At 30.4% G+C, this 18,425-nt stretch overlaps 1 protein-coding gene across 1 annotated transcript; it reads left to right on the top strand.

Moving 5' to 3' along the window:
* The first annotated feature begins 2,756 nt into the window (after positions 1-2,756).
* Positions 2,757-17,981, top strand: LOC114296206 (MATE efflux family protein). The gene is made up of 8 exons (XM_082869780.1): positions 2,757-3,118; positions 3,415-3,696; positions 4,890-5,233; positions 7,804-7,860; positions 10,220-10,458; positions 11,685-11,803; positions 12,529-12,615; positions 17,767-17,981. Exons 1-8 carry the CDS (start codon positions 2,777-2,779, stop codon positions 17,830-17,832), a joined length of 1,536 nt encoding a protein of 511 aa, XP_082725906.1. The 5' UTR covers positions 2,757-2,776; the 3' UTR covers positions 17,833-17,981.
* Positions 17,982-18,425: the final 444 nt, after the last annotated feature.

The following is an 18,425-nucleotide window of genomic DNA, read 5'->3' as shown; positions in this document are numbered from 1 at the left end:
TGAGCTTGTCGTTGACTAGTGAAGCTATGGAGCTCACTCTGACCATGTTGTTTTTTTGGCCATAAGCGTTCATCTCCTCCTGCTCGACTATAAGACGAGCCTCTACGATCCACCAATTGACATCTATTAGGTGAATGGCTTCTTTCTCTTGATCTAATGAAAGATAGATCATGCTTGTTTGGACTCTGTATTGATTCTCCTCTGGAATCTCCATACTCAGAAGGAGTTGATACGTTAAAATGGCTAACTTTTGGGAGAGAAAAAGAAGAAGTAGGATTCGGTGGTTCTTTAGGACTAGGTAGAGATGGCTTTAAAACCTTATCACAAGGTTCTGCAGAAATATTGACACCAGCTGGGAAAGCCTTATTTGGAGGGGAATCTCTAGCTATGGCAGAGCTGTCCATCAAAGTGTCTTCAGCAGTCAAAGTCGTGCAGGGGTTGTTTGTAACAACACTTTTCTCTAATACAGGGTTTTTGGCAGAGGGGAGATCTTTATGTAGCATGCTTGGGCCATTGGAACTCTCCCCTTTATGCATAGCAAGAATTAGATGATTGGGCATAGACATATCTTTCTTTTGGGCTTAGCCCTTGGATTCAAAATTGGACTCTCTCTTTCTCATCAAATTTTTTCGAGGGCCTCTTCTATTAGCAAGCATTCAAGGGCCATAACTCTCCCTATTAGCCTCCTTTGTGTTCTCATCAGTGCTAGCCAACCCATCTAGGGGCTTACTGGAACTGACAGCCACAGCATCTTCAACGGTCAAATTTTGCTCATGTTGATTGGCTAGAGATCCACCACCAACGGTCTTCTTCGGAGCGTCACTACAGCTCTCCTTTCTATGGCCAGCTCTACCACAAAAAAAACAAAAGGAGTGGAGATGTTCATATTCTATACCATAAGTATACATACCTATAGCAAAATGGGATATTAGAGGTTTATTCAAATCCATTTCAACACAAACACGAGCAAATCTTCCTTTAGAGTAGCTGTGTTAATATCAATTTTCAGAGGATTCCCAATAGTTTTGGCTTTATGAAATAAAACTTTCTCATTATAATATTCAATAGGAAGTTGTGGAAATCTTACCCACATAGCAGTTGATGCTTCCTTGGCTTGAGAGGGCTTGAAATCGTGCTTCCATTTTCGAACCGTTTGATAATGATCCAAGACAATCCAAGGTCCTCCCATGTACACTTTAGCACAATCCTCCCTCATTTGAAATTTAAAAAGAAAGTATCCAAGCCCTAGATCAACAGCTTCAAAAATTCCTTGGAGATCCCAAATCTTTCTAACTTTGGTAATGAGAAGTTTATAACCAGTCTTTCCCAATAATTTGACGATCAAATTGTCCTTCCAAGGCCTCCTAATTTTATTGAGGAGACTCTTACGCTGTGTTTGGTTAGGAGATTTAGAGAGAGATTTGGAAAGGAAAAGAGAAGGGAAAATGTGTGTGAAACTAGGTGAAATGTTGGTATATTTTATTTTCATTTCACTTACTTTTTCCATTTCCTTTTCTAAATCTCTTCTTAAATCCCTTAACCAAACACAACATTAGGGAGTTTAATTCTGGGAGCTCCAAGATCCATGCCCTCATCCATATCTTCTTCATCCTCCGAAGCTTCCTCACCAAGCTCTTTATCATCTGTTGATAGATGATCCGATCATCTTCGAAGGCCCTTTCATTGAAACGAAGATTAGTGAGTGCTTCCTTGAAGGATCTTAGCCCGTGATTTTGCCCAGATTTGTTCTCCACAGAGGAGATACCCTTGTTTACCAGCTGATCTGATCGCCCCTAATTGTCTATTCTAATCATGGCCTAATGCCTCACTTTTTTGAAAATGCCTCAGATTTTAATATTACAAAAATATTGTCCAAAGTTTGATAAGAAAATTCTGTCTAAAGACCCAAAAAAGTGAGGCATTAGGCTATGATTTGAATGGACAATTAAGTGAGTGATTATATGGTGATCCTGTAGTACCGTTCCAAATCAAATCATTTATTATTTTAAATGAATATCAAGTTGGCCCAGACCACCTAGCCTTCGTTTGGCATATTAACTTTTTTGATTATTTTAATCATAAAAATATAAAATACATTTTTTAGACTAATAAGATAAATCGTCATATCTAAACTATAACCATTTCATTTTTTTCTCTCATAAAAGTTAAAAAAGTCAAAAAACCTATTTCAAACGAGACTTTTTAGTCCCAAGCTAAAACAATCCAAAAAAAACTAAAAAGTCAACATGGCAATCGAATCCCTGATTGTGAGGGGAAAAGTGTTTTAACGGTTAATTAACTGTCACGAGTAACTAACTGAAAGCTTCCTTATTGTTGTCAAGAGACAACTCCTTATTGTCGTCAAATGACTCAGGACTTAGTCCCCCCCCCCCCCTCTCTCTCTCTCTCTCTCTCTCTCTCTTTCTTCTAATGTTAGAACAACAAAACTGTAGTCTACAAACTCACCATGTGTCAGTAAACCCATTTTCATAGTTCTCAACAAAACCAGGTAAAACACATATATGTACTCTCTCTTACCAAAAGACCCAATTTTAGACAACAACAACAATACTTAAAAATTTTTCTTCAAATTAACAATTCCAAATCCAAAAACTTGTGCAAAAAAAGAAAAAGAAAAGAAAAAAAAAATCTGGGTTGATCAATAAAGTTTGCAAAGATTGCGAGTAACAAAGAGAATGACGAAGAGAAGGCAGGGGAGAGCACTAACAGTTCATCCTCTGCAGAAAGTACACCAACCAAGCTTTTGGCATTGCAAATGGAGGTTACATTGATGAACGGTGGTGGTGGAGGCAGTGTTGGTGGTGGTGGAGGAACTGCTATTGGAGACACGGATCTCCACCACGCGCCGACAGTGGTGTTGGTGCAGGGGGAAGGGGGAGACTACCCAAAAGTGAATAACTTTGAGGATGTGAAGACAATTTGTTACCTAGAGTCAGCAAAGTTGTGGACAATTGCAGGACCAATTGCTTTTAATATTCTGTGCAATTATGGGATTAATTCATTCACTAATATCTTTGTTGGGCATATTGGGGATGTGCAGCTCTCTGCTGTGGCTATTTCTTTGTCTGTTCTTGCTAACTTCTCTTTTGGATTCTTGGTAGTGTTTCTTTTCATCTTTGTTTCTCACTTTTTGTTTATGATAATGGGTCGCATGTTTTTAAATCAAAAGTTTAGAGTTTAAATTGATGAAAATTTTGTTATAAAACTCGTACTCTAATTTTTTTTATTTTGTAATTTCTCCAATATCCTAATATTGCATAGAAATCAACCAAAAAAATCCAAAAACGACAACTGACACATCATTTTGGTAGGAAAATTTGGGAAGAACAACATTTTCGATATCTAGAATAGAACTAAAAGTTAACATCCTTTGCATGTTTCATGAATTTGCAGCTTGGTATGGGAAGTGCACTTGAGACACTATGTGGACAAGCATTTGGAGCAGGGCAACTAGAGATGTTGGGTGTTTACATGCAACGTTCATGGATCATCCTATCTGGTGCCTGCTTCCTCATCATGCCTCTCTACATCTATGCCACCCCTATCCTCAAGCTCCTTGGCCAACGCGACGACATTGCCAGACTCGCTGGAGATTTCTCCATCCAAGTCATCCCTCAGATGTTCTCTCTTGCCATCAACTTCCCCACCCAAAAGTTCTTGCAATCTCAGAGCAAGGTAGTGTTGTTAAGGTTGTTATTCTTTTCGGTGTTTGATCTTTGGTTGGCTCGGTTTTAAATAATTTTAGCAGGATATATATCGTTATTGATGATGCAATCATGTATCGGTTAATATTGGATAGTATTGTTCATTATATTGATGAATATTGCTATCAGTTGTTTAATTTTACCTTTAAATTTTGTTACATTATGTCAATTTAGTTCAATTGATATCATCCCATCAGATATTGAATTGAAATCAAGGTCAAAATAGTTCATTTACCTTTCTCAAAGTGGTTAGGGGATTGATGTCTAGTTTAAAATGATTCATTCTCTTTTGAATATACTACTTTGCCTTTAATTTCTATCTAATATTATACAATATAAAAAATTAAATGACAAAATTGATACAATTGAAATTAAAAGGACCAAATTGACACATATGAAAAACTAAAGGGCAAAATTGATTTAACTAAAACTAAATGGATCAAATTGACACAAAAAGCAAAAATACATGAATCACATGTAAATTTGCCTCGTTTAAAATGAAATCCTGCCATGGACACCCTATTTTAGTCTGCTTACTCACAATAAGAGTGGTACCCATATCACATGGTGTGAGCTGTACTTCCATTGTAATTAGGGATAGAAAATACGGTAAAAAATGGGATCTTTAGGGCTAGTTTGGCATGTTTGAAAAAAGTCAAAAGTCACTATCCTATTTAAGTCACATCATCTTATTTAAGTCATATTACCTCTCTAACACATCATTTTAAACTTAACCCAAACCCAACCCATATTTTATAAAAAGTCAAAAATACACTTATTTAGATCATCCCAAACAACTCTTTACTCTTACTCTTTAACCCATAGGGCATGTTTGATTGGAAGGATTAAAGCATGGGATTAGGATTATTAATTCGTGGGCCCAATCATCCTATGTTTGTTTTGACATTTTGGTTTAGGACTATTAATCCAATGGATAATTAATCCAACAAATTTGTAGGATTATTAGTAATGAGGTAGGGGTGGGATAGTTAATACCACACTAATTTGATAGGATTATTAATACCTCACTATTAGTATTGCAAATCAAACATGGCCATAGGGTATTGTTCACTTTTAAGGTTTGTTTTATATATATATTTTTGTGGATTTTGAGATTTTTGAGTTAATAAATAATTCCTTTCCCGATAACAATAAAAAAAAAAGGTGGGGATTCTGGCGTGGATTGGATTTGTGGCACTCTTCATACACATTGGGATGTTATATCTCTTCATAGAAGTGTTAGGGTGGGGCACGGGCGGTGCAGCGGCGGCGTATGACATCTCGGCATGGTTGGTGGCATTGGCTCAGGTGGCTTATATCGTGGGGTGGTGCAAAGATGGTTGGAAGGGGCTGTCTTGGCTAGCTCTCAAGGAACTTTGGCCCTTTGTGAAACTATCTGTGGCTTCAGCTGTTATGATCTGTTTGGAAATTTGGTATTTTATGAGTATCATTGTCCTCACTGGACACCTTGAAGATCCTGTCATTGCTGTTGGATCACTTTCCATCTGGTAAGTATAGTCTCTTAATTTTACATTGGACAAATTACAAATACACTTCATGAGATTTGTTTAAAATATGATTTTCTCGCTATAATTTTAGAAATTATATCTCGCTCCTCGAAAATTTTAATTTCATAACAAATTATTCCCCTTTTCAATAAATCATCAAGTCAATTAATAGTATTTAATGATATCAAAATTCATTTCAATTAATAATTCAGGTAATTTTATTATTATATAGAAGAGCAATTAGAAATTTTATTTTTTCAATTCATTATGTTAAATAAAAAATTCTGATAAAGGGATATTTGTAATTATTCAAATCACAAAAGTAATCCGTATTTTAAATAAAACTCAAATGTATTTGTAATTTACTGATACATCCCACTAAAAGTGGTGCTCTAAAGCACCACTAATGAGTTGGCAAGCACTTTAACTAAAAGAAAAAAAAAACACAAGACACAAGCAATGGGTCCCGTCCACTGCCACATCACTAGTGGTGCTTTTAGAGCACCACTTTTAGTGGTCTCAAGCATTATTGTTTGTAATATTGACTCTCTTACACTAACACTTCTATTTTTTTAATTGTGTCAAATTTTGATTAGTCTTATTAACCCTTGTTGAACGAAAAGGTGATAATGGAACTTTACTTGAAATGTAAAGGCCAAAATAATTATATATTTTTTTAAATATTTTATTTATTTATTTTTAGAATCCAATGTGTAATTAGCCCTTCCAAAATTAATGGAAACACGTGAAAATTGGATTAAGGTATGTTTTGAAAAGTTGGTTAAAAATTGATTTTTTTTTATTTTTTTTGACTTTTTGTGAGTATAAAATGTGAGAGGTGATGTGATCTAAAATGGGTTAGACCATCTCCAACGGTTCACCAAACTTGACATCAAATTTGAATTTTGGTGAAAAAGTGACTGTTTGGTGCTCCAACGGTTGCACCAAATCGGTATCAAATTGAGAATTTACCAAAAAAATTCATCAAAGTGAGAACAGGCAGCAGCTTTCACCATTTCACTGTGCGTGACCGTTGGGGAGACCAACTGGTCGATCAGCCGATTGACCGGCCGATTGACCAGCCGGTCCACCGGTTCCCTTACAAAAATTTTGGTTCAAACAGGTCAAAAGGTTCAAAGAGATAAAAAATAAAAAAAAAATATGCCTTACCGGTCGACCCCTGTTTTGATGTCCACCATTGGAGCAGTCTGTATCAAAATGAGAAAATGGGTCTTTTTTAACTCAAATTTAATGAAAAATTTGGTAAACGATTGGAGATGCTCTTAAAAACCCAAAACTGACTTTTAATCAACTTTCTAAATGAGCCCTAAACCTAATTACACTTACCACCTATATTTTATTAAAATCTCATTTTAACTCATTCATTTTCAATTATAACACTCAAAGCCTATTGTTTTAAGTTAAGTTGTAATATCAACTTTCTATGCATCTAATAAGTCATATGTGACATTTTCTTATCTCATTACCACCTTTATATTTTTACTAAAATATCTCTTTAATCCTTACACTTTTATCCAAAATCTCACTATACTTCATTTTAATTTCCATCAGCCTCATTAACAGCGGTTGACATTATAACTTGACTTAATTTTATCATGATTGAAAGTAGAAGAGCCAAAATGAAATTTTAGTGAAATTATTAAAATGCTATGGGGACTTACACAGATATTCAGAAGTATGCATGTAGGGTTCATAATTGTGGTTCCTACAAGCAAAGCGACGGACACGGGTCTCTGCGGTGGGTAATTCCCTTGCCGTGCCTAGAACGGCACCGTTTAATCTTTTGTTTTTGTTTTTTTTGTTTTTTTTTTCATGTTCTGACTTTATTTTTTGGCATGATAAATTACACTTTGCCCTAAACCTTAAATCTTAAAATAAAAATAAATAAATTTTAAGAATTAAACCCCAAACCTTAAACCCTAAATAAAAAAATATATATATTTTAAGAATTAAATCCTAAACCCTAAATCATAAAATAAAAATAAAAAAATTTAAGAATTAAATCCTAAACCCTAAATCATAAAATAAACAAAAAAAATTTAAGAATTAAATCCTATACCCTAAAATAAAAAAAATAAATTTTAAGAATCAAACCCTAAAACCTAAACCTTAAAATAAAAAAGAATAAATTTTATCCCTAAACCCTAAAATAAATAAAAAAAAATTAAGAATTAAACCCTAAATCCTAAACCCTAAAATAAAATAAAAATAAATTTTAAGAACTAAACCCTAAACTCTAAACTCTAAAATAAAAAAAATAAAAAAATTTAAGAATTAAAGTAAAAAAGTGACCAACCAAACAAAAGAAAAAAGAAAAGCAAATATACACAAAACGCTGCCGTTTCATTCCACAGCGGGAAAAAAAAAAAGAAAAAAAAGAAGATTAAATGGTGCCGTTTTAGGCACAGCATGCACGATAGGAGATTACCCATCACAGGGACTTGTGAGTGAGTGTGTAATTATTTTCCAAATATTGTTTCACTGTTAATAGCATTATTGTTGTGATTTTTGTTGTATAACTGTTTAAAAGCTCTTTGCTTTTGTTGCAGCATGAATGTTAATGGTTGGGAAGGCATGCTATTTATTGGAATTAATGCAGCTATAAGGTATAATGAACTTAATTTCCTTCCACAAATTTTCCAATATAAATTTCTAAAAAAATATATACAGAATAGAGTACTAACAACACTGCATTCATCATGATTCTATTCTCAATCAATGTACTATTCTGAAAAAAAATTCTGTGTCACTTGCTACCAATTTTTTTTTTTTCTGCTCTTCACATATATATTTCCTCTTCCTTTCAAATTCCATTGCGAGGTATCCATCTAATCTTCTCTCTGTCTCTTTTGAATGATTTCCTCTGGAAGTAATATTGCTAATTTTTTCCACACAAACACAAAAAAAAGGGTAAATTACATTGACACCCCCTGAGGTTTATATTTTTTACAGTTCCCCCTCACCTTTTGAAAATTACATCTCCCTCCCCTGAGATTTAAAGTTTCATTACAGATTCTCCCTCTAAGCAATTTAATTTTTTTAATTACCAATTTTGCCCTCACTGGGTAAATTACATTGACACCCCTCACATTTTAGAAATTACAATCCCCTCCCTAAGATTTAAAGTAGTATTACCAATTGCCCCCTTGATTATTATTAGTTGGAAAAAAAAATTTATTGAAAAAAAAAATTACTTGGAAAAAAAGTTATTTGAAAAAAAAATTAATTGAAAATTTTTTTTGTTAGTAAATTTTTTAAATTTCTGTCTAAAAATCAACGTAAACTCATTGTTTGAATTTACGTTTTTTCCTCAAATTTACAAACTGAGACAACCATTTATAAACAAAAATAAATTATCAAGCAAGTTTTTATGAAAGTTTTTTAAAATTTTGTAAATATAAATTGAAAACTGAAAACGAAATGATTACCAAACAGGTTTAAGATGGTAAAAATATCGTAAAATTAACAAATAATTAAATAAGTTACCATCGTAAGAAATGACTTATCAAAAGATTCATAGGTTATGTATGGTTTGATTTTTAGAATTTTTTTTTAAAAATTAAAAATTAATTTGGTTAAGAAATAACAAATAAAAAATGATTATCATTTTTATATAATTTTTATTTTTTGAGTGGTTAGAAATAATTTTTTACAAATTAAATTGAAACAGCCATACGTATGTATATAACTTGTCCAAAAGTAAAAATGATAATTATTTTTTACCCTTAAATGATAATTATTTTTTATTTTTTATTTCTTAACCAAATTAATTTTTAATTTTTTTAAAAAAATTCTAAAAATCAAACCATACATAGTCTAAGAATCTTTTGATACGTCATTTCTTACGTTAGTAACTTATTTAATTATTTATTAATTTTACGACATTTTTACCATCTAAGGCCTGTTTGGTAACCATTTCGTTTTCAATTTTCAATTTATATTTACAAAAATTTTAAAAACTGTCATAAAAACTTATTTGATAATTTTTTTGGTTTATAAATTGTTGTTTCAGTTTGTAAATTTGAAAAAAAAAATGTAAATTCAAAATATGAGTTTATGTTAGTTTTAAAACAGAAATTTAAAAATTTTACAACAAATTTTTTTTCCAATTAATTTTTTTTTTCAATGAATTTTTTTTCTAACTAATACTAACTGATGAGGTAATTGGTAATGCTACTTTAAACCTTAGAGAGGGGATTATAATTTCTAAAATGTGAGTGTCAATGTAATTTACCTAGTGAGTGCAAAATTGATATTTTAAAAAATTAAATTGCTTAGGGGGGAATCTGTAATAAAATTTTAAACATCAGGGAGGGAGATGTAATTTTCAAAAGATAAGAGGGAAATTATAATAAATATAAACTTCAGGAGTTGTCAGTATAATTTACCAAAAAAAAAAAACTCGGAATGTAGTAGAGACACATCACAGCTACATTCTATTTACTTTCTTGAAAATTTTTATGTGTAAAATTACGCGGCATTGATCTAATTATCTTTCTTGGTTTCTTTTCAATGATTTTTTTTTCTTTCTTTTCTCCGTGACAGTGTTAGGGTATCAAATGGGCTTTGGATTAAAACACTACATTCATCATAACTACATGTACACTTCAAAAATAAAAATAAAAAATTTCACATTCCTCGCTAGCATTTTTTATTCTCCTCTTCACATATATATTTTATTTCCCTTTCATTTCCCTTTCAAATTCCATTGTGTTGTATCGATCTTTTGAAATTTTTTTAAGTGCTATTGCAAATTTTTAAAAAAATACTCAAAATGCGTGCAGTAATGGGCCATCCTAGCCGCATTCTATGCACTTTAGCAAAAATATTTATGTTGCATTTATTGATTCTCTTTTGACACATATGTTTACTTTCCCTGTCAAATTCCATTGCAAGGTATTGATCTTATTTTCATTCTTGGTTTCTTTTGATCAATTTATTTAATTTTTTTTTTCTTCATGACAGTGTTAGGGTTTCAAATGAGCTAGGATCAAAACATCCCAGGGCAGCAAAATACTCAGTCTTTGTAACAGTGATAGAGTCTCTTCTAATAGGGATATTGTTCATGTCAATTATAATGACTACTAGAAACCATTTCGCTGTCATTTTCACAGACAGCAAAGACATGCAAAAAGCTGTTGCTCATTTGGCTTACCTTCTTGCCATTACCATGGTCCTCAACAGTGTTCAACCTGTTATTTCTGGTATTAACCCATTCACAAACTCAACTCTTGTTCTAATGTCTATAATTTTCCCTTTATGTTTATGAATTTGAAAAGACAAAAAAATTAGAATTAAAAATTTGGGTAAATTCTAAGTTTCATTTTAGTCCGTCAACTTTAATTGTTCCTATTAAGTCCTCAAATGTCAATTTGTATTTTAATTTAGTTCTCCTGTCACTCCACTGTTTGACATTTGAGTGAAAGTTAAAATATGAGGGACTAAAATAGAATTAAGTGAAATTTGGAGGATGAAAAATATAATTTATCATAATTTTTTCTCGTCTAGTCCCCCTAAAAGGTGATGCGTTAGTGTTTTCCATCCAAATTTTTAACGGTGAGTAATGGAAAAACCGCATTGAGACAAAAGTGAAAATATGAGAACTTAATTGTTATAATTAAAAGATGAGTGATCAAAATGAAATTTCTATAGAAATTGGAACGTGAAAAGCATAATTTACCCTAAAAATTTATTTGGTGTCAATTTATGTTTTTTAAAAAATAAAAATATTTTCAAAAGTCATTAAATTCTACAGGAAAAAAATTATTCTCTTGTTTTGTAAACATTTTTTATTTTCTCCTTCCTTTTCAAAACAATTTTTTTTAAAACACACGCATGTACTAATTTTTTTTCCTTCCATTTCTAGATAAAATAAACATGAACATGAACATGAACATGCATGTTTCATTTTTTTATAAATAAAAAAATAAGAAATTGTAAACATTATCAAACACCCTCTTTTTGTTTATGTTTATGAATTTTGAAAATTGAAAACAAAAACTTGTTTAGTGTCCGTTTTTTTATTTTTTGAAGGAATAGAAAGATTTTTCTAAATCCACTAAATTCTCTGGGAAAAAAAATACTTTCATTTGTTTTGTAGATAATTTTTATTTCCTCCTCCCTCCTCCATTACCTCCACCCACCGGCAACCCCTCTGACTACCCTCTCATTTGTTTTTCAAACAAGCTCTTAAAATCATAGGCGTGTATCAAATATATATATATATATATATATATATATTTATACCAAAAATAAACATAAACATGAATATGTTTTATGTTGCTTATGTTTTCTATATAAAAAAATAAAAAAAAATAAAAAACTTGTAAAGGTTACCAAGCACCCTCTTATTGTACAGATTTTTTTTTTTTTTTTACTTTTATTTTTTGGAATATCAAAGCATGCAATAATTTAGTAAGGATTTTTGCAGGAGTTGCTGTTGGAGGAGGATGGCAAGCACTTGTGGCCTATATTAATTTGTTTTGTTATTACATTATTGGGCTCCCTCTTGGTTTCCTTCTAGGTTACAAGACAAGTTTAGGAGTGGAGGTATTGTATCAATCTTCATTAATTTCCAAAAAGAAATTTAACCATGGTTGACAAGTACAAGTAGATCCAATCATTTTATTTCCATACCCCAAAAAAAAAAACTAAAAATTATGTTTGGTTTGATTTTTTAAAATTATTTTTTGATTTTTTTTTTTTGGAAAAAATAGAAACCAGTTTAATAAAAATAAATATCAAAAATATATTTTTAAAATTTTAAAAACTATTTTATCCTTCAAAAAGATCAAACGATATAAAGATAAAAACTGCTTTTGATTTTTTATATTTTTTCACAAAATGATTTTTATTTCTTAGAAATTTTTTTTTGAAACAATCTTTTGAAAACCAAACCTAACCTGTGTCATAATGGGGCAGATATAAACAACCACCAGAGTATCAAACTCCTCTCCATAGCAGTTGAATATGCAAAAAAAGAAGTTATTTCAATATTACAATCAAACATTCATTTTTTTTTTTTAGACACAATTTTGAAAGGAGAGGTGGAAAGTGTTTGGTTCTAGGTGTAAGTTCGTGTAAGTAGTAAAATGAGTATTTAATTTTACGATTTAAGTTGTTTAAATTATAAAATTATAGTTTACCCATTAGATCATCGTTATTGATCTAGACCAGTAGTCTCCAATTAAATCATATGAATCAACTGAAATTAGATAATAATTGATCTTTTAATAAGTTGACTGGCTATATAACAAAGTTTTTGTCCTTGATAGGGAATTTGGATTGGTATGATATGTGGGACTCTTCTTCAAACGTTGATCCTTTTGTTTATCACATGGAAAACAAATTGGAATGATGAGGTAAATTTCTTTCTTTCTTTCTTTATGTCTTAAAAGATAGAACTAAAATTATATGCATCTTTCTTTCATCATACTCTATTTTAACAAAAGTCTCATGCATTTAACTCATTATTATTATTATTTTAGAGTAATGATTTAATTATATTTGTAGTTTTTATAGTTTATCTCTTATATTAATTTGGTTCTTTAGTTCAAATTGCATAAATTTTATTTTAAATTTTTTTATATTGTGTCAATTTATTTCAATTAATAATGTCTTTTGAGAAATTAGATTGAAATCAAAGAGGAAAATTGTCTATTCACACTCTTTTCCAATTTGGCAAATAAGAAGTTCATTGTTTTCTTTTAGGGCTTTGTTTGTTTGTTTGTTTGTTTGTTTGTTTTTGTTTCTTCTCCTATATGGTTGTCCTGTCCAATTTAAAATATCTATTTCCTTTTGGATAGATCATTGTACCATTGATTTCTATCTAATTTTTTAACATATGTTTCCAATTAGACAAAATTAATATAGTTTGAAAAATTTAAAGGCGAAATTGATACAAATAAAACTATATGAAATAATTTAGCACAAAAGGCAAATCACAGTGACCACAAGTATAATTCACCTTTCAAAAAAAACAAACACACGTGGTAACTTATGAGATGTAAAATAAGAAAACGCTACGTAAACAAAATTTGTATACAAAATATGTATCATTTATATTCATTCATTGAAAATCAAAATACCTATCACCATCTATTTATATCTATACTATCTATAATTGCAAAATATTGTTGGGTCCTTAAGCTCTAAAATCTCAACTCTATTTTCTTAGATTTTCTTAATTTATAAAATATAAAAAACACATGTCATGTAACTATTGGTTTTTTTACCTTAAATGTAATTACTATTTGTTTAATTAATATATTAAAATCTTTTAATTCTTGACATATATAAGGAAATTACTCACACATATACAAGGAAATTAAATCACATTTCCAAATTTATTTATACTATATATAGTTTTAAAACATTGTTAGGTTTTTAAAGCTTAAACTTCCAATCCATTTTTTTAGGTTTTTGAACATTTTATATAATTAATAATGATGTGTCATAATATTATTTCTCTGAATATAATTTATTTTGAATACACTTGCTCAAATTAATAATCATTGTTAAAAATTTGTCTTTTTTTTTTTTTTGTGTGTTCGTCCTTTTTGGTTTTAAATTTTTAATTTTTTAGATCCTTTTAAACTACAAAGACTTGAACAGTAAATTTTTTTAAACAAAACAAAAAGTTAAGAAAATTAATGACTTTTTTAACACTGGCCAAACATGGTAGATTCTGTTAAAATTTTTCTTTATGTCAATTGTCAATTAAACAAATTAAAATAAAAAAAAAATATTTTTAGCTTAAATAGCTAGGAAGTGACTTTTGCTAAAACCAATAGAAATAAATGTTACTTTTTTTATTAATAGTGATGGTTGGTGAAATTTTTTTTTTATAATAAAAAAAATTGAGAGTTACACGTGATAATTTATTATTCAACTATAACTATTTTCAGATTAAATAAAAATACCATTCTAAACTTTCTTCTTATTTTTTATATTTTTTTTCATTCGAATAATTTTATTTTGTGAGAAATTTATTTTTATTCAATTTAAATATTTATTGTAATTTTTAAACTAAAAATTATTTTTGAAAAAATTTATTTAAATTATTTTATGCCATTATTGTAACGCCCCCAAATAAATGACATAAAAATCAGTCTGATTAATCCCTTCAATTTCACTAATCTCAAAACAAGTTGTCAAATCTCTATACTTAGATTCCATTAATGCGAGAGATTTACAAAAAGAGTCCACATGCAATATAGATTCAGATTTCAAAAAAAAAAAAAAAAAGAGTGAGTTCGTAGCATGTGCGACAATGAACACGAAAGAGAATAAGGCAACAAAATAAATGCCCCAAGAGATACAAGTTCAAAGACTTAAATCCGGTTACACAAATATGGTTACACATCCATACAAATAAAACCCTTAGATTGTCACAAAGTCAACAAAAGAATAGGGCCTTGTGCTCTACAAATATTTCCATGCCTTTAGTTATGCGGAATCACTACATCCTTTCCTGCACAAATCCACTACGGATGAACACAAAACCCAATAGAGAAATCTTAACAAAGTATATATATGTTTAGCAGTCCAAATGGATGCCATGCAATGCCATGTTTCAAAATCCGTAACTTTGTTTCATTTTGAAAACCATATGCAATTCTTATTCCAAATGTCATTATCTCAAAAATTTCAAAATAAATAATGAGATGGTCAATACGACTCAGGTAATCCCTAAATCGGTATTTGCAAGTAGGCATGTCAAGCACTACTATTCCCCACTTTACCGGTAGACACGTGGCATCTCATCCGCACGTGTTTTCAGTTTTTCACCCTAGACACTCGGGCCAACTTAAACAATATCAATTTACACCCCTATCCGGATTTACCAAACGTATTTACCCTAAACATTTTCAAGGTTTACAATTGTTTATCAACAGCAATTCACTTTTCAAAACATAGCCATAATAATCAAAATTCAAGGCTACGCAAATGCATGTGTAAATACGATTTTACAATTCTCATGTTTTCCAACATTTTACCATAATACAATCATCAACATCCTCAATGTTTTCAAATTAAATGTCAATAATCATACCTATGGGACACAAGAACATATCCACCATCACAACATCATACAATATTCAACTTTTCCATTATTCCAAATATTCTCATTATACAATCCATGGCAATTTCTCAAACAAACTTTTCCTCATTTAGATGGATGATTCAACAATGAAATTACATACATTTTTCCTCATCTTTTTCAACAAAATCTCATGATCCCATGAATTTTCCTTCAATAAATTCAAGATTTTTCCAACTTTCAAAAACTAGGGTTTCCACCCAAAATGAATTTCTTACATAAAAATAAAAATAAAAAAATTCTAGCCAATAGACTTCCAAGAGTCACACACCTCATAAATAAGAATCAATTTCATGAGAGGAAAGAGAAATACCCCCTTTTGAAACACATCCCAAATCCTAACTCAAATCCCAACTCAAAACCCAAAGATAACATCAAGAAAATATTAGAACATGCCAAAATTATATATATAATTCAAAGAAACTCCCTACCGCAAGATTTGGAGAAGAAAAGAGAAGAAACTCCCAAAATTGACAGTGTTAAAATCCAATTTCCACCACACAAAATGTAGCCCTCGAAGAGCTCTCTAACTCTAATGAAGGAACTAGAGTCAAAACTCAAATGGATTTGGAGAAATCAAAGATTTAATAAAGTTTGGTGAGAATAAATGTCGAGAGAAAGAAGAGAAATGTATTTTAGGAACAGAGATGAAGCAAAAGTGAAGTGGGTGCTCAGCCCAAGGAAGGAAAAAGGAAAAAAAATGGATAGAGCTCATTTCCACATGTGCAGAGCGTACCTCTGTCGCACGTGCGACACTTATCCCCCACACATTCGGTTATTTTAGTCTCCCATGCCTAGAAATTCTCCCTCGCCGCACGTGCGACCCATTGTCTCACACGTGCGGTACACCTCCTGCATGTGCCCTTCGCTCGTGCATATATTTTAGACCCAACTCTCAGAAAACACCCCCCTCGCCGCACATACGACACACCTTTCTGCACATGTGGCTCTTCTCCCGCACGTGCAGCTACTACCCCTGCATATGCGATTCTACTACCCTTCAGATTTGCAAGCTTAACAAGCCAATGACCACCCCGACCCTAACTACACTTGCAAAACAAGAGGAAACTTCAACTCTGAAATAAAATGAAGATGTAAATCCAAGAAAGGTTTCAAGAACGGTGGACCTAAACGGCTGACAACGCCTCAAATTTGTTCCCAACATCCCCAACACGAGAAAGATAACCACGATTGAAGGAGAACATGACGGGTTAAGTGCCCAGGCATCACAATTATAAAACGTAATAGTTTCTAATATCAACTCATTCAATTATTCGTTTATAAAAATTGTATTTTTTTAGACATTTAGACAAAAAAATCCTATTGAATAAGCTAAAGCATATCGCTTTTACTTTTAATATTAAATTTTTAATTAATTTTATTTATTATTTCAAAAAATAAATTAACAAATAATTTTATATATTTATATACACAATTTAAGTTTCAAGTTGCTCAGATTGTTTGGGGTCTCTATCAAAACCCACTCATATTTAATTCGAATTTTTGTCTAGAATCTCACCGAATTAAAAAAAATATGTTGCCTAATCTTTAGAAAATTTCAAACTTGACTCGGGTTGCTTAGGTTGAGCTATCCCAAGTTTGCAAATATAGCAAGGGAGTTGAAATGGTTGAGTTTACGTTAAATTAAAAATTCACACATAAATTATGATAAAATTGTTATGGGTCTCAATATTTTTTGTTTTGATAATTTGCATATAAAAGCCTAACAATTTTTATTGTTTTATATAAAAATATATTATTAATTTTTTTACATCCCGTGCATCGCACGGGTTTATTGTTAGTTAAAAAAAAAATTTGACTTAAATAGTTAAGAAGTGACTTTTGCTAAAACCAAATAAAAATAAACGTTATTTTTCTATTGAAAGTGATGGCTGATGAAACTTTTTTTTTATGATAAAAAAAATGAGGGTTACAAGTGACAATTTATTATTTATCTAGAATTATTTCGAGATCAAATGAGAAGGCCATACTACACTTTTTTTCTTACCTTTTTATTATTTATTTATTTTTTTCATTCAGATACTTTTATTTTATGAGAAATTAATTTACATTTGATTTAACTATTTTATTGTAATTTTTAAACTAAAAATAATTTTGAAAAATAATTTTTAAATTATCTTATATCATTATAAAAGTAATATTTTATAATATCAACTTATTCGATTATCCCTTTATAAAATGTGTGGGTCTCAATCTTTTTTATCTTGGTAATTTTCATACAAAAACTTAAATTTTATATAAAAATATGTCATTAAAATTTTCATATCATGTGCGTAGCACGAGTTTCTCACTAGTAATTCATAATTAGAAAATGCCCTTCCGTGATCATTCTAATTTAAATGTTATATAATCATTTTTCTCTTTGCCTATTTATGTTTTGAAAATGCAGGTAGAACAAGCATCGGAGAGACTAAAGCAATGGGCTGGGAAAGATGAAATGTCTGATCCCTTGTAAAAAAAAATCACATTTCTTTCACTCCAAATTAAGGAATTTCCATTAATTGTGTATTCTTCCTTACAATTACTTAATTAGTGTGTTAGATTGAGTTGAGTTAGGTATGGCATTGTATTTTCTCCTTTTTTAGTGATTGTTTGGAGTTAATTTTTGTGTGACTTTTTGATTTTTGAGACTTTTTTGAGAGTTAAAAAGGCTAATGTATTTGGCAGGTTATTAAAAAAATTAATTTTTTGTAATTAAAAAAGTTGATGTGACATCTGAGTTTTTAGCCCATAAAAAACTCACCACTAACTTTTTCACTTTTTAAATTAAAAATTGACTTTTAGGGAAGTTGCCAAACAGCCTGTTAATTGGTGTGTTAGATTGACTTATTCATCAAATTCAAGTTGTTTAAATAAGTTTATAATTAAATTGGTTTATAATTTCATTTTGTGTTTGTTGAGTTCTGTAATTCTAGTGTTCCCTTTTACTGAAAGGTGTTGGCAATGGCAAACTAATTTAAAGCTTAAATTAGGTTTTTAAAATAATAATAATAATAAAAAAAATCTCAAACCCAACTTCAAAAAAGTTATTTTGTTTAGCTAAAAAAA

Source organism: Camellia sinensis, chromosome 5 (assembly GCF_055761805.1).
Source record: "Camellia sinensis isolate YWXY chromosome 5, ASM5576180v1, whole genome shotgun sequence".
In the NCBI taxonomy this organism is placed as follows: domain Eukaryota; kingdom Viridiplantae; phylum Streptophyta; class Magnoliopsida; order Ericales; family Theaceae; genus Camellia; species Camellia sinensis.
This window is presented reverse-complemented; position numbering and strand designations above follow the sequence as displayed.

Excerpts from the sequence above, each read along its gene's own strand:
- LOC114296206 (XM_082869780.1), top strand. The coding sequence starts at position 2,777 with ATGGAGGTTACATTGATGAACGGTGGTGGTGGAGGCAGTGTTGGTGGT. Across the intron at positions 3,697-4,889 it reads TCTTGCAATCTCAGAGCAAG|GTGGGGATTCTGGCGTGGAT; the intron begins GTAGTGTTGTTA and ends TAAAAAAAAAAG. Across the intron at positions 7,861-10,219 it reads GGAATTAATGCAGCTATAAG|TGTTAGGGTTTCAAATGAGC; the intron begins GTATAATGAACT and ends TCTTCATGACAG.